Source organism: Oncorhynchus kisutch, linkage group LG21 (genome assembly GCF_002021735.2).
Source record: "Oncorhynchus kisutch isolate 150728-3 linkage group LG21, Okis_V2, whole genome shotgun sequence".
Taxonomy (NCBI): Eukaryota; Metazoa; Chordata; class Actinopteri; order Salmoniformes; family Salmonidae; genus Oncorhynchus; species Oncorhynchus kisutch.
The window spans coordinates 40,776,615-40,791,810 of NC_034194.2; the positions used below are offsets into that span (position 1 = coordinate 40,776,615).

Consider the following 15,196-nt stretch of genomic DNA (forward strand, 5'->3'; position numbering starts at 1 on the left):
GTATACGTATATACTGTACTCTATATCATCGACTGCAACCTTATGTAATACATATATCACTAGCCACTTTAACTATGCCACTTTGTTTACATACTCATCTCATATGTATATACTGTACTCGATATCATCTACTGTATCTTGCCTATGCTGCTCTGTACCATCACTCATTCATATATCCTTATGTACATATTCTTTATCCCCTTACACTGTGTATAAGACAGTAGTTTTGGAATTGTTAGTTAGATTACTTGTTGGTTATTACTGCATTGTCGGAACTAGAAGCACAAGCATTTCGCTACACTCGCATTAACATCTGCTAACCATGTGTATGTGACAAATAAAATTTGATTTGATTTGATTATGGGCCCTGGCCAGAAGTAGCGTACTATATAGGACATAGGGTTCCATTTTAAACAGATACACACTACATTTTAATCCTCTTATTATGCTACAGGTACATTTGACCCATTTCCCGCGTTGGAGTTACCCAAAATACTAGTTAAGCTCTTTTTTTCTCTCTCTCCATGAAATTAAATAACTTTTCCTCATTTAGGGTCATGAACCTAACTTTAAGATGCCAGACCCTCTGATGTGTTGTGAAATGTCCGTATAGATTTTATATACAAACATGGATGTTTTGGGTCCTTTTGACCCGGAGTTTCCATGTGTATAGATCTTTGCAAAGACTGCTTCTGGATGCTCTTTTATAATTACGTTTTGGTGAAAGTTACGTTTTGGTGAAAGTTACGTTTTGGTGAAAGTTACGTTTTGGTGAAAGTGATCTTTCCCAAGCTTTCTCTTTCTCAGTGCAGCAGATCTCTGACACTCAAAAAAATGAGCTCCAAACAGAAAATGCTTTGTTTGTGAGAAAGGAAATATGTGTAAAAAAAAAAAAGTTAAATATATTCTTTTCAAATCAAATAGTGTTGTATTTCTTTTTTCTGAAATGTCTGACAAGACAAAATCAAGTTTGGGCTCTTTTTACTTTGACTATCTTGAGTGTGTTTAAATTAAACTGTTCAGGTCAATCTGACCCATAACACAATGGATGTAGTTTTTTTTCTTCTCAGCAATGCACAAGGGTTAATGTCACTCCTGGGATGATGGAAATGAAAAATGAAAATCCTTGCATCATAAATCCCCAATCTCCAGTTCCCAGCTACAGTACAAAGGACTTCTGTAATGACTAGGATTTATGGTTCAGGTATACATCACACAGTCATATAACTTGTATTCTGGCACAGGACATTGCTAGTCTCTTCCATAGAGGGGATTTAACATGAGGATATTGGATGTAACATGTTTTTAGCTCTGGCCAAAAAGTATTTTCATTTCAGATTCACCCTATATGACCCTGCAATCTCAGTTAAGGGTGAACTGTCCCTTGAAACAGTGTATCTCTACTCCTATAATGTGGGTGAACTGTCCCTTTAACAGTGTATCTCTCCCCCTGTAATATGGGTGAACTGTCCCTTTAACAGTGTATCTCTCCCCCTGTAATATGGGTGAACTGTCCCTTGAAACAGTACATCTCTCCTCCTGTAATGTGGGTGAACTGTCCCTTTAACAGTGTATCTCTCCCCCTGTAATATGGGTGAACTGTCCCTTTAACAGTGTATCTCTCCCCCTGTAATATGGGTGAACTGTCCCTTTAACAGTGTATCTCTACTCCTATAATGTGGGTGAACTGTCCCTTTAACAGTGTATCTCTACTCCTATAATATGGGTGAACTGTCCCTTGAAACAGTACATCTCTCCCCCTGTAATATGGGTGAACTGTCCCTTTAACAGTGTATCTCTACTCCTATAATGTGGGTGTACTGTCTCTAACAGTGTATCTCTACTCCTATAATGTGGGTGTACTGTCTCTAACAGTGTATCTCGGCTCCTGTAATATGGGTGAACTATCCCTTTAACAGTGTATATTTCATCCTGTAATGTGTGTACTGTCCCTTTAACAGTGTATCGTTCCTCCTGCAGTGTGGGTGAGCTGTCCCTTTAAATCCAAACCAATGTTGTATGAGTATGTTATCTTTTGAACTATCCATCTAATATCTCTCCCTGTAATGTGGGTGAACTGACAGAGATGGCGCTGCAGTGGATAGCAGCTGTGTTACGGGCTTGCATTTTTTGTGTGTTTTTTTTTTAATGCTAATCGTAGTTTTCTTTGTACATAATATACCTGCCATCATTTTTTTATGACCGAAAAACAGCTTCCGGATATCAGAACAGCGATTACTAACCTCAATTTGGACAAATATTTCTACTTCAAAAAGTTGGCAGCTCTGGACGTTCTGCTTTCTCTGGAAGAGAAGCCCTGATCCCCGGGACTCCAAAGAGAAAGCCGCGGTGAAAGACTCGCAGGCGAGTCGGAACCCCTGGTTAGACTACGTCGGTGAGCAAATTGTCCTCTGTTCTATTGGCGAACGTGTAATCACTGGAGAATAAACTGGATAGGAGCTCCTATCCTACCTGAAAAAACTGTAATATCCTAAGTTTCTCAAGAGTAGTGGCTGAATGAGTACATGGACACGCGTCTCAATGGTTTTTCTATGCATCGTCAATACCGGACAGCAGATTTGAGTAAGATGAAGGGAGGAGGAGTTTGTCGCTTTGTTAAACAGCTAGTGCACGATCTCTAATGTTAAAAACAGCTAGTGCACGATCTCTAATGTTAAAAACAGCTAGTGCACGATCTCTAATGTTAAAAACAGCTAGTGCACGATCTCTAATGTTAAAAACAGCTAGTGCACGATCTCTAATGTTAAAAACAGCTAGTGCACGATCTCTAATGTTAAAAACAGCTAGTGCACGATCTCTAATGTTAAAAACAGCTAGTGCACGATCTCTAATGTTTTTGCTTGACTGAGTTATAATGCCGCATGATAAGTTGCACACCATAATATTTACCATTTACCACAACAAACCGATGCTGGCACTAAGACCACACTCAATGAGCTGTGTGGCCATATGCAAACAAGTTAATGCACATTCAGAGGCGGTGTTTCTTGTGGCTGGTGATTTTAATACAAGGAAACTGACATCCGTCAGTTACCACATTTTTACCAGCACATCACCCGTGCAAATAGAGGTGACAAAACTCTAGATCACCTTTATTCCACACACAGAAACAAGTACAAGGCCCTCCATTTGGAAATTCTGACCATAGCTCTATCCTCCTACTTCCTGCTCACAAGCAAAAACTCAAACAGGAAGTGCCGGTGACGTGCTCAATACAGAAGTGGTCTGATGAAGCGGGTGCTAAACTACAGGACTGTTTCGATAGCACAGATTGGAAGATGTTCCGGGATGTTCCGGGATTCATATGATAACATCGTATGTTTTACCACAGCAGTCACCGGCTTCATTAATAACTGTATGGGCGACTTTGTCTCCACAGTGACCATAACCCCCGACTCCAGCCACCCATAGACTGTTCTCTCTACTACCGCATGGCAAGTCTGGAACCAACAGGACCCTGAACAGCTTCTACCCCCAAGCCATTAGACTGCTAAACAAGACTGCTAGACAAGACTGCCAGACAAGACTGCCAGACAAGACTGCCAGACAAGACTGCTAAACAAGACTGCGAGACAAGACTGCGAGACAAGACTGCTAGACAAGACTGCTAATCAAGACTGCTAATCAAGACGGCTAGACAAGACTGCGAGACAAGACTGCGAGACAAGACTGCTAAACAAGACTGCTAGACAAGACTGCTAGACAAGACTGCGAAACAAGACTGCTAATCAAGACTGCTAATCAAGACTGCTAATCAAGACTGCTAAATAGCTAATCAAATGGCAACCCTGCATTGACCCTTTATTATAAAAATAAAAAAAAATCGCCTTTATTTAACCAGGTAGACTAGTTGAGAACACCTTTATTTAACCAGGTAGACTAGTTGAGAACACCTTTATTTAACCAGGTAGGCTAGTTGAGAACACCTTTATTTAACCAGGTAGGCTAGTTGAGAACACCTTTATTTAACCAGGTAGGCTAGTTGAGAACACCTTTATTTAACCAGGTAGGCTAGTTGAGAACACCTTTATTTAACCAGGTAGGCTAGTTGAGAACACCTTTATTTAACCAGGTAGGCTAGTTGAGAACACCTTTATTTAACCAGGTAGACTAGTTGAGAACATCTTTATTTAACCAGGTAGGCTAGTTGAGAACATCTTTATTTAACCAGGTAGGACTAGTTGAGAACACCTTTATTTAACCAGGTAGACTAGTTGAGAACACCTTTATTTAACCAGGTAGACTAGTTGAGAACACCTTTATTTAACCAGGTAGGCTAGTTGAGAACACCTTTATTTAACCAGGTAGGCTAGTTGAGAACACCTTTATTTAACCAGGTAGGCTAGTTGAGAACACCTTTATTTAACCAGGTAGGCTAGTTGAGAACACCTTTATTTAACCAGGTAGGCTAGTTGAGAACACCTTTATTTAACCAGGTAGGCTAGTTGAGAACACCTTTATTTAACCAGGTAGGCTAGTTGAGAACACCTTTATTTAATTTAACCAGGTAGGCTAGTTGAGAACACCTTTATTTAACCAGGTAGACTAGTTGAGAACACCTTTATTTAACCAGGTAGACTAGTTGAGAACACCTTTATTTAACCAGGTAGGCTAGTTGAGAACACCTTTATTTAACCAGGTAGGCTAGTTGAGAACACCTTTATTTAACCAGGTAGACTAGTTGAGAACACCTTTATTTAACCAGGTAGGCTAGTTGAGAACACCTTTATTTAACCAGGTAGGCTAGTTGAGAACACCTTTATTTAACCAGGTAGGCTAGTTGAGAACACCTTTATTTAACCAGGTAGGCTAATTGAGAACACCTTTATTTAACCAGGTAGGCTAGTTGAGAACACCTTTATTTAACCAGGTAGGCTAGTTGAGAACACCTTTATTTAACCAGGTAGACTAGTTGAGAACACCTTTATTTAACCAGGTAGGCTAGTTGAGAACACCTTTATTTAACCAGGTAGGCTAGTTGAGAACACCTTTATTTAACCAGGTAGGCTAGTTGAGAACACCTTTATTTAACCAGGTAGGCTAATTGAGAACACCTTTATTTAACCAGGTAGGCTAGTTGAGAACACCTTTATTTAACCAGGTAGGCTAGTTGAGAACACCTTTATTTAACCAGGTAGGCTAGTTGAGAACACCTTTATTTAACCAGGTAGGCTAGTTGAGAACACCTTTATTTAACCAGGTAGGCTAGTTGAGAACACCTTTATTTAACCAGGTAGGCTAGTTGAGAACACCTTTATTTAACCAGGTAGGCTAGTTGAGAACACCTTTATTTAACCAGGTAGGCTAGTTGAGAACACCTTTATTTAACCAGGTAGGCTAGTTGAGAACACCTTTATTTAACCAGGTAGGCTAGTTGAGAACACCTTTATTTAACCAGGTAGGCTAGTTGAGAACACCTTTATTTAACCAGGTAGGCTAGTTGAGAACACCTTTATTTAACCAGGTAGGCTAGTTGAGAACACCTTTATTTAACCAGGTAGGCTAGTTGAGAACACCTTTATTTAACCAGGTAGGCTAGTTGAGAACACCTTTATTTAACCAGGTAGGCTAGTTGAGAACACCTTTATTTAACCAGGTAGGCTAGTTGAGAACACCTTTATTTAACCAGGTAGGCTAGTTGAGAACACCTTTATTTAACCAGGTAGGCTAGTTGAGAACACCTTTATTTAACCAGGTAGGCTAGTTGAGAACACCTTTATTTAACCAGGTAGGACTAGTTGAGAACACCTTTATTTAACCAGGTAGGCTAGTTGAGAACACCTTTATTTAACCAGGTAGGCTAGTTGAGAACACCTTTATTTAACCAGGTAGGCTAATTGAGAACACCTGTATTTAACCAGGTAGGCTAATTGAGAACACCTGTATTTAACCAGGTAGGCTAATTGAGAACACCTGTATTTAACCAGGTAGGCTAATTGAGAACACCTGTATTTAACCAGGTAGGCTAATTGAGAACACCTGTATTTAACCAGGTAGGCTAATTGAGAACACCTGTATTTAACCAGGTAGGCTAATTGAGAACACCTGTATTTAACCAGGTAGGCTAATTGAGAACACCTTTATTTAACCAGGTAGGCTAATTGAGAACACCTTTATTTAACCAGGTAGACTAGTTGAGAACAAGTTCTCATTTGCAACTGCGACCTGGCCAAGATAAAGCATAGCAGTGTGAACAGACAACAACACAGAGTTACACATGGAATAAACAATAAACAAGTCAATAACATAGTAGAGAAAAAAGAATCTATATACATTGTGTGCAAAGGGCATGAGGAGGTAGGCGAATAATTACAATTTAGCAGATTAACACTGGAGTGATAAATGATCAGATGGTCATGTACAGGTAGAGATACTGGTGTGCAAAAGAGCAGAAAAGTAAATAAATAAAAACAGTATGGGGATGAGGTAGGTAAAATTGGCTGGCCTATTTACCGATGGACTATGTACAGCTGCAGCGATCGGTTAGCTGCTCAGATAGTAGATGTTTAAAGTTGGTGAGGGAGATAAAAGTCTCCAACTTCAGAGATTTTTGCAATTCGTTCCAGTCACAGGCAGCAGAGAACTGGAAGGAAAGGCGGCCAAATTAGGTTTTGGCTTTAGGGATGATCAGTGAGATACACCTGCTGGAGCGCGTGCTACAGGTGGGTGTTGCCATCATGACCAGTGAACTGACTCTACGCAAACACACTGGACTCTACCCACACACCGGACTCTACCCACACACTGGACTCTACCCACACACTGGACTCTACCCACACAGTGGACTCTATTCACACAGTGGACTCTACCCACACACCGGACTCTACCCACACACTTTACTCTACCCACACACTGGACTCTACCCACACACTTTGCTCTACTCTACCCACACACTGGACTCTACCCACACACTTTACTCTACCCACACAGTGGACTCTACCCACACAGTGGACTCTACCCACACACTGGACTCTACCCACACACTGGACTCTACCCACACAGTGGACTCTACCCACAGACCGGACTCTACCCACACACTTTACTCTACCCACACAGTGGACTCTACCTACACACTGGACTCTACCGATACACTCGCAAACCCATACACTCGCAAATACACACACACACACAAACTATATACGCCCACACAGACGTAACATGCGCACACATGCATAGTGACGCCACACACACACACACACACACTTTCACACTCACCACATGCGCTGCTGCTACAGATCAGTCTATTATCTATCCTGTTGCCTAGTCATTTACCCTTACCTACTTATATGTACATAGCTACTTCAATTACCTGGTACCCCTCCACATGGACTCTGTACTGGTACTCCCTGTATATAGCCATGTTATTACCTGGTACCCCTCCACATTGACTCAGTACAGGTACTCCCTGTATATAGCCGTGTTATTACCTGGTACCCCTCCACATGGACTCTGTACTGGTACTCCCTGTATATAGCCGTGTTATTACCTGGTACCCCTCCACATGGACTCTGTACTGGTACTCCCTGTATATAGCCATGTTATTACCTGGTACCCCTCCACATTGACTCAGTACAGGTACTCCCTGTATATAGCCATGTTATTACCTGGTACCCCTCCACATTGACTCAGTACAGGTACTCCCTGTATATAGCCATGTTATTACCTGGTACCCCTCCACATTGACTCAGTACTGGTACTCCCTGTATATAGCCGTGTTATTATCTGGTACCCCTCCACATGGACTCTGTACAGGTACTCCCTGTATATAGCCATGTTATTACCTGGTACCCCTCCACATAGACTCAGTACTGGTACTCCCTGTATATAGCCATGTTATTACCTGGTACCCTTCCACATGGACTCAGTACAGGTACTCCCTGTATATAGCCATGTTATTACCTGGTACCCCTCCACATAGACTCAGTACTGGTACTCCCTGTATATAGCCATGTTATTACCTGGTACCCCTCCACATGGACTCTGTACTGGTACTCCCTGTATATAGCCGTTTTATTACCTGGTACCCCTCCACATTGACTCAGTACAGGTACTCCCTGTATATAGCCGTGTTATTACCTGGTACCCCTCCACATTGACTCAGTACAGGTACTCCCTGTATATAGCCATGTTATTACCTGGTACCCCTCCACATTGACTCAGTACAGGTACTCCCTGTATATAGCCATGTTATTACCTGGTACCCCTCCACATGGACTCAGTACAGGTACTCCCTGTATATAGCCATGTTATTACCTGGTACCCCTCCACATTGACTCAGTACAGGTACTCCCTGTATATAGCCATGTTATTACCTTGTATGCCTGCACATTGACTCAGTACAGGTACTCCCTGTATATAGCCATGTTATTACCTGGTACCCCTCCACATTGACTCAGTACAGGTACTCCCTGTATATAGCCGTGTTATTACCTGGTACCCCTCCACATGGACTCTGTACTGGTACTCCCTGTATATAGCCATGTTATTACCTGGTACCCCTCCACATTGACTCAGTACAGGTACTCCCTGTATATAGCCATGTTATTACCTGGTACCCCTCCACATTGACTCAGTACAGGTACTCCCTGTATATAGCCATGTTATTACCTGGTACCCCTCCACATTGACTCAGTACAGGTACTCCCTGTATATAGCCATGTTATTACCTGGTACCCCTCCACATGGACTCAGTACAGGTACTCCCTGTATATAGCCATGTTATTACCTGGTACCCCTCCACATTGACTCAGTACAGGTACTCCCTGTATATAGCCATGTTATTACCTGGTACCCCTCCACATGGACTCTGTACTGGTACTCCCTGTATATAGCCATGTTATTACCTGGTACCCTTCCACATGGACTCAGTACAGGTACTCCCCGTATATAGCCATGTTATTACCTGGTACCCCTCCACATAGACTCAGTACTGGTACTCCCTGTATATAGCCATGTTATTACCTGGTACCCCTCCACATGGACTCTGTACTGGTACTCCCTGTATATAGCCGTTTTATTACCTGGTACCCCTCCACATTGACTCAGTACAGGTACTCCCTGTATATAGCCGTGTTATTACCTGGTACCCCGCCACATTGACTCAGTACAGGTACTCCCTGTATATAGCCATGTTATTACCTGGTACCCCTCCACATTGACTCAGTACAGGTACTCCCTGTATATAGCCATGTTATTACCTGGTACCCCTCCACATGGACTCAGTACAGGTACTCCCTGTATATAGCCATGTTATTACCTGGTACCCCTCCACATTGACTCAGTACAGGTACTCCCTGTATATAGCCATGTTATTACCTTGTATGCCTGCACATTGACTCAGTACAGGTACTCCCTGTATATAGCCATGTTATTACCTGGTACCCCTCCACATTGACTCAGTACAGGTACTCCCTGTATATAGCCGTGTTATTACCTGGTACCCCTCCACATGGACTCTGTACTGGTACTCCCTGTATATAGCCATGTTATTACCTGGTACCCCTCCACATTGACTCAGTACAGGTACTCCCTGTATATAGCCATGTTATTACCTGGTACCCCTCCACATTGACTCAGTACAGGTACTCCCGGTATATAGCCATGTTATTACCTGGTACCCCTCCACATTGACTCAGTACAGGTACTCCCTGTATATAGCCATGTTATTACCTGGTACCCCTCCACATGGACTCAGTACAGGTACTCCCTGTATATAGCCATGTTATTACCTGGTACCCCTCCACATTGACTCAGTACAGGTACTCCCTGTATATAGCCATGTTATTACCTGGTACCCCTCCACATGGACTCTGTACTGGTACTCCCTGTATATAGCCGTGTTATTACCTGGTACCCCTCCACATGGACTCAGTACAGGTACTCCCTGTATATAGCCATGTTATTACCTGGTACCCCTCCACATGGACTCTGTACAGGTACTCCCTGTATATAGCCATGTTATTACCTGGTACTCCCTGTATATAGCCATGTTATTACCTGGTACTCCCTGTATATAGCCGTGTTATTACCTGGTACCCCTCCACATTGACTCTGTACAGGTACTCCCTGTATATAGCCATGTTATTACCTGGTACCCCTCCACATGGACTCTGTACAGGTACTCCCTGTATATAGCCGTGTTATTACCTGGTACCCCTCCACATGGACTCAGTACAGGTACTCCCTGTATATAGCCATGTTATTACCTGGTACCCCTCCACATGGACTCAGTACAGGTACTCCCTGTATATAGCCATGTTATTACCTGGTACCCCTCCACATTGACTCAGTACAGGTACTCCCTGTATATAGCCATGTTATTACCTGGTACCCCTCCACATTGACTCAGTACAGGTACTCCCTGTATATAGCCATGTTATTACCTGGTACCCCTCCACATGGACTCAGTACAGGTACTCCCTGTATATAGCCTCCACATGGACTCAGTACAGGTACTCCCTGTATATAGCCTCCACATGGACTCTGTACAGGTACTCCCTGTATATAGCCATGTTATTACCTGGTACCCCTCCACATGGACTCAGTACAGGTACTCCCTGTATATAGCCTCCACATGGACTCAGTACAGGTACTCCCTGTATATAGCCTCCACATGGACTCTGTACAGGTACTCCCTGTATATAGCCATGTTATTACCTGGTACCCCTCCACATTGACTCAGTACAGGTACTCCCTGTATATAGCCATGTTATTACCTGGTACCCCTCCACATTGACTCAGTACAGGTACTCCCTGTATATAGCCTCCACATGGACTCAGTACAGGTACTCCCTGTATATAGCCTCCACATGGACTCTGTACAGGTACTCCCTGTATATAGCCATGTTATTACCTGGTACCCCTCCACATTGACTCAGTACAGGTACTCCCTGTATATAGCCATGTTATTACCTGGTACCCCTCCACATGGACTCTGTACAGGTACTCCCTGTATATAGCCGTGTTATTACCTTGTACCCCTCCACATTGACTCAGTACAGGTACTCCCTGTATATAGCCGTGTTATTACCTGGTACCCCTCCACATGGACTCAGTACAGGTACTCCCTGTATATAGCCATGTTATTACCTGGTACCCCTCCACATTGACTCAGTACAGGTACTCCCTGTATATAGCCATGTTATTACCTGGTACCCCTCCACATGGACTCTGTACAGGTACTCCCTGTATATAGCCATGTTATTACCTGGTACCCCTCCACATTGACTCAGTACAGGTACTCCCTGTATATAGCCATGTTATTACCTGGTACCCCTCCACATGGACTCTGTACAGGTACTCCCTGTATATAGCCGTGTTATTACCTGGTACCCCTCCACATGGACTCTGTACAGGTACTCCCTGTATATAGCCATGTCATTTTTACTAGTTATTGTAATTTGTTGTTCACTGTGTATTCCTCTTGTCGCTATTTCTATTTGTATTGTATTTTTTTGTATATTTTTGTCCTTTATCTTTCTCTCTGCATTGTTGTAAAAGGACCCATCTGTAAACATTTCACTGTTAGTCTATACCTGTTGTTTACCAAGCATTTCACTGTTAGTCTCCACCTGTTGTTTACCAAGCATGTCACTGTTAGTCTACACCTGTTGTTTACCAAGCATTACACTGTTAGTCTACACCTGTTGTTTACCAAGCATTTCACTGTTAGTCTCCACCTGTTGTTTACCAAGCATTACACTGTTAGTCTCCACCTGTTGTTTACCAAGCATTTCACTGTTAGTCTCCACCTGTTGTTTACCAAGCATTACACTGTTAGTCTCCACCTGTTGTTTACCAAGCATTTCACTGTTAGTCTCCACCTGTTGTTTACCAAGCATTTCACTGTTAGTCTCCACCTGTTGTTTACCAAGCATTTCACTGTTAGTCTACACCTGTTGTTTACCAAGCATTACACTGTTAGTCTACACCTGTTGTTTACCAAGCATTACACTGTTAGTCTACACCTGTTGTTTACCAAGCATTACACTGTTAGTCTACACCTGTTGTTTACCAAGCATTACACTGTTAGTCTACACCTGTTGTTTACCAAGCGTGTGAAAAATAAAATGTGATTTTAGTACTTGATTGAACTTTTTGCTTTAACTTCAAACTTGAATAACTATTTAATGTTGATTTAACTATCTTTTAACTATATCAATGAGAGGCCCCTGACAGTTTCTCTCTCCCCTCCTCCCCTCTGCCAGACGGACTGCTCCAGCGACAGTGAGGACAACTTCATCATGTTATATACAGTATGTGAACTGTAACGGCGGTGAACTAATATTTACAATGTTTGTCTCTGCCAGACGGACTGCTCCAGCGACAGCGAGAGTGAAGATAACTTCATAGTGATCCCACCCAGAGACCATCTGGGTCTGGCCATCTTCTCCATGTTATGCTGCTTCTGGCCCCTGGGCATCGCTGCTTTCTACTTCTCCCAGGGGGTAAGCAGGACACACACACACACAGACATACACACAGACACACACACACAGACACACACACAGATACAGACACACACACACAGACACACAGACACACACACATACACACACAGACACACACACACACACACACACACACACACACACACACACACACACACACACACACACACACACACACACAGACACACACAGACACAGACACACACAGACACATACACACACAGACACACGCATACACACACACACACACACACAGATACACACCGATACACACAGACACACACACACAGACACACACACACACATACACAGACACACACACAGACACAGACACACACAGACAGACACACACAGACACACACACACACAGACACAGACACACAGACACACGCACACACACATACACACACACACACACAGATACACACCGATACACACAGACACACACACACATACACACACAGACACACACACACACACAGACACACACACACACACAGATACACACATACACACACAGACACACACAGATACACACACACAGACACAGACACACACACTAACATACACACACTGTATTCACCACCCTTCCTGAGGTTACAGTTTCCTTTTTAGCGCTTTGGAACAATATTCACAAGTGTGCAGTGAATTTTCAAAACTCTCAGTACAAAAAAACGACCTTCAAAACCTTCGATTTTACATAAACAAAATGTTGGCAGATATCGTTCACAACCATTGATCCAAAATATACGTTTACTGTGAAATATAATCAGTACATTGGTTTAATCACCGAAAGACTTACATCATATAACTAAATAGAGAAGATTTCATTAACAACAACTTAATCTATTAACAAATCCAATGTTTCAATATTGTCCTTTGAATGTAGTATGCTACAATACTGTAAATTACAGTACATTACACTGTTTCACATTAGGTACCAAGCATTTCACTGAACATCAACATTCCATAATTGAGGACATATTTCACAATGTAATAAAATTATAGAAATTATTTTTAGCAGGCAGTAGTTTGCATCAAGCCTGTCTTGAGTACTTGTCCATAGGTTCTGGTCAAAATCTGTGGGGGTGGAATCGTTTGGCACAGCGAATCCAATCCTGAAATAGGTCTTGATTGAAATCATTGCATCCCTCGTCCATGGCCTGAAGGAGGGTGTCACACTCATGGGAATGGCAATCATACATCTGCCACCTGTACTGTAATCGTGTATTGTATTTTAAAGTATTGTATTGTACTTATGTATTGTAGTGGCCATGTACATGGCTCAGTTCATAACAGCATGGCACTAGCAACACCAGAGTTGTGGGTTCAATTCCCAGTGTGGTCTCATACCAAAAGGCTTGGACTGTTGTCACTTTGGATTAAAGTGGCTGCTACGTAAATTACATATATTACAGTACTATAATGGCCTATATTACAGTATTACAGTACTGTAATGGCCTATATTACAGTATTACAGTACTGTAAAGGCCTATATTACAGTATTACAGTACTATAATGGCCTATATTACAGTATTACAGTACTGTAAAGGCCTATATTACAGTATTACAGTACTGTAATGGCCTATATTACAGTATTACAGTACTATAATGGCCTATATTACAGTATTACAGTACTATAATGGCCTATATTACAGTATTACAGTACTATAATGGCCTATATTACAGTATTACAGTACTGTAAAGGCCTATATTACAGTATTACAGTACTGTAAAGGCCTATATTACAGTATTACAGTACTGTAAAGGCCTATATTACAGTATTACAGTACTGTAAAGGCCTATATTATAGTATTACAGTACTGTAAAGGCCTATATTACAGTATTACAGTACTGTAAAGGCCTATATTACAGTATTACAGTACTGTAAAGGCCTATATTACAGTATTACAGTACTATAATGGCCTATATTACAGTATTACAGTACCATAATGGCCTATATTACAGTATTACAGTACTATAATGGCTTATATTACAGTATTACAGTACTATAATGGCCTATATTACAGTATTACAGTACTATAATGGCCTATATTACAGTATTACAGTACTGTAATGGCCTATATTACAGTATTACAGTACTGTAATGGCCTATATTACAGTATTACAGTACTATAATGGCCTATATTACAGTATTACAGTACTATAATGGCCTATATTACAGTATTACAGTACTATAATGGCCTATAATACAGTATTACAGTACTGTAATGGCCTATATTACAGTATTACAGTACTATAATGGCCTATATTACAGTATTACAGTACTATAATGGCCTATATTACAGTATTACAGTACTATAATGGCCTATATTACAGTATTACAGTACTATAATGGCCTATATTACAGTATTACAGTACTATAATGGCCTATATTACAGTATTACAGTACTGTAATGGCCTATATTACAGTATTACAGTACTATAATGGCCTATATTACAGTATTACAGTACTATAATGGCCTATATTACAGTATTACAGTACTGTAATGGCCTATATTACAGTATTACAGTACTATAATGGCCTATATTACAGTATTACAGTACTGTAATGGCCTATATTACAGTATTACAGTACTATAATGGCCTATATTACAGTATTACAGTACTGTAATGGCCTATATTACAGTATTACAGTACTATAATGGCCTATATTACAGTATTACAGTACTGTAATGGCCTATATTACAGTATTACAGTACTAT

The 15,196-nt window shown here is 41.5% G+C and overlaps 1 protein-coding gene across 1 annotated transcript in view; it reads left to right on the top strand.

The window, feature by feature from the left end:
* Nucleotides 1-15,196, top strand: part of LOC109879447 (synapse differentiation-inducing gene protein 1-like) — a 93,296-nt gene that overhangs the window by 62,387 nt on the left and 15,713 nt on the right. Inside the window, 1 exon segment of the mRNA XM_020471612.2 lies at nucleotides 12,330-12,467. Within this exon segment, the coding sequence (XP_020327201.1) occupies nucleotides 12,330-12,467 (138 nt within the window).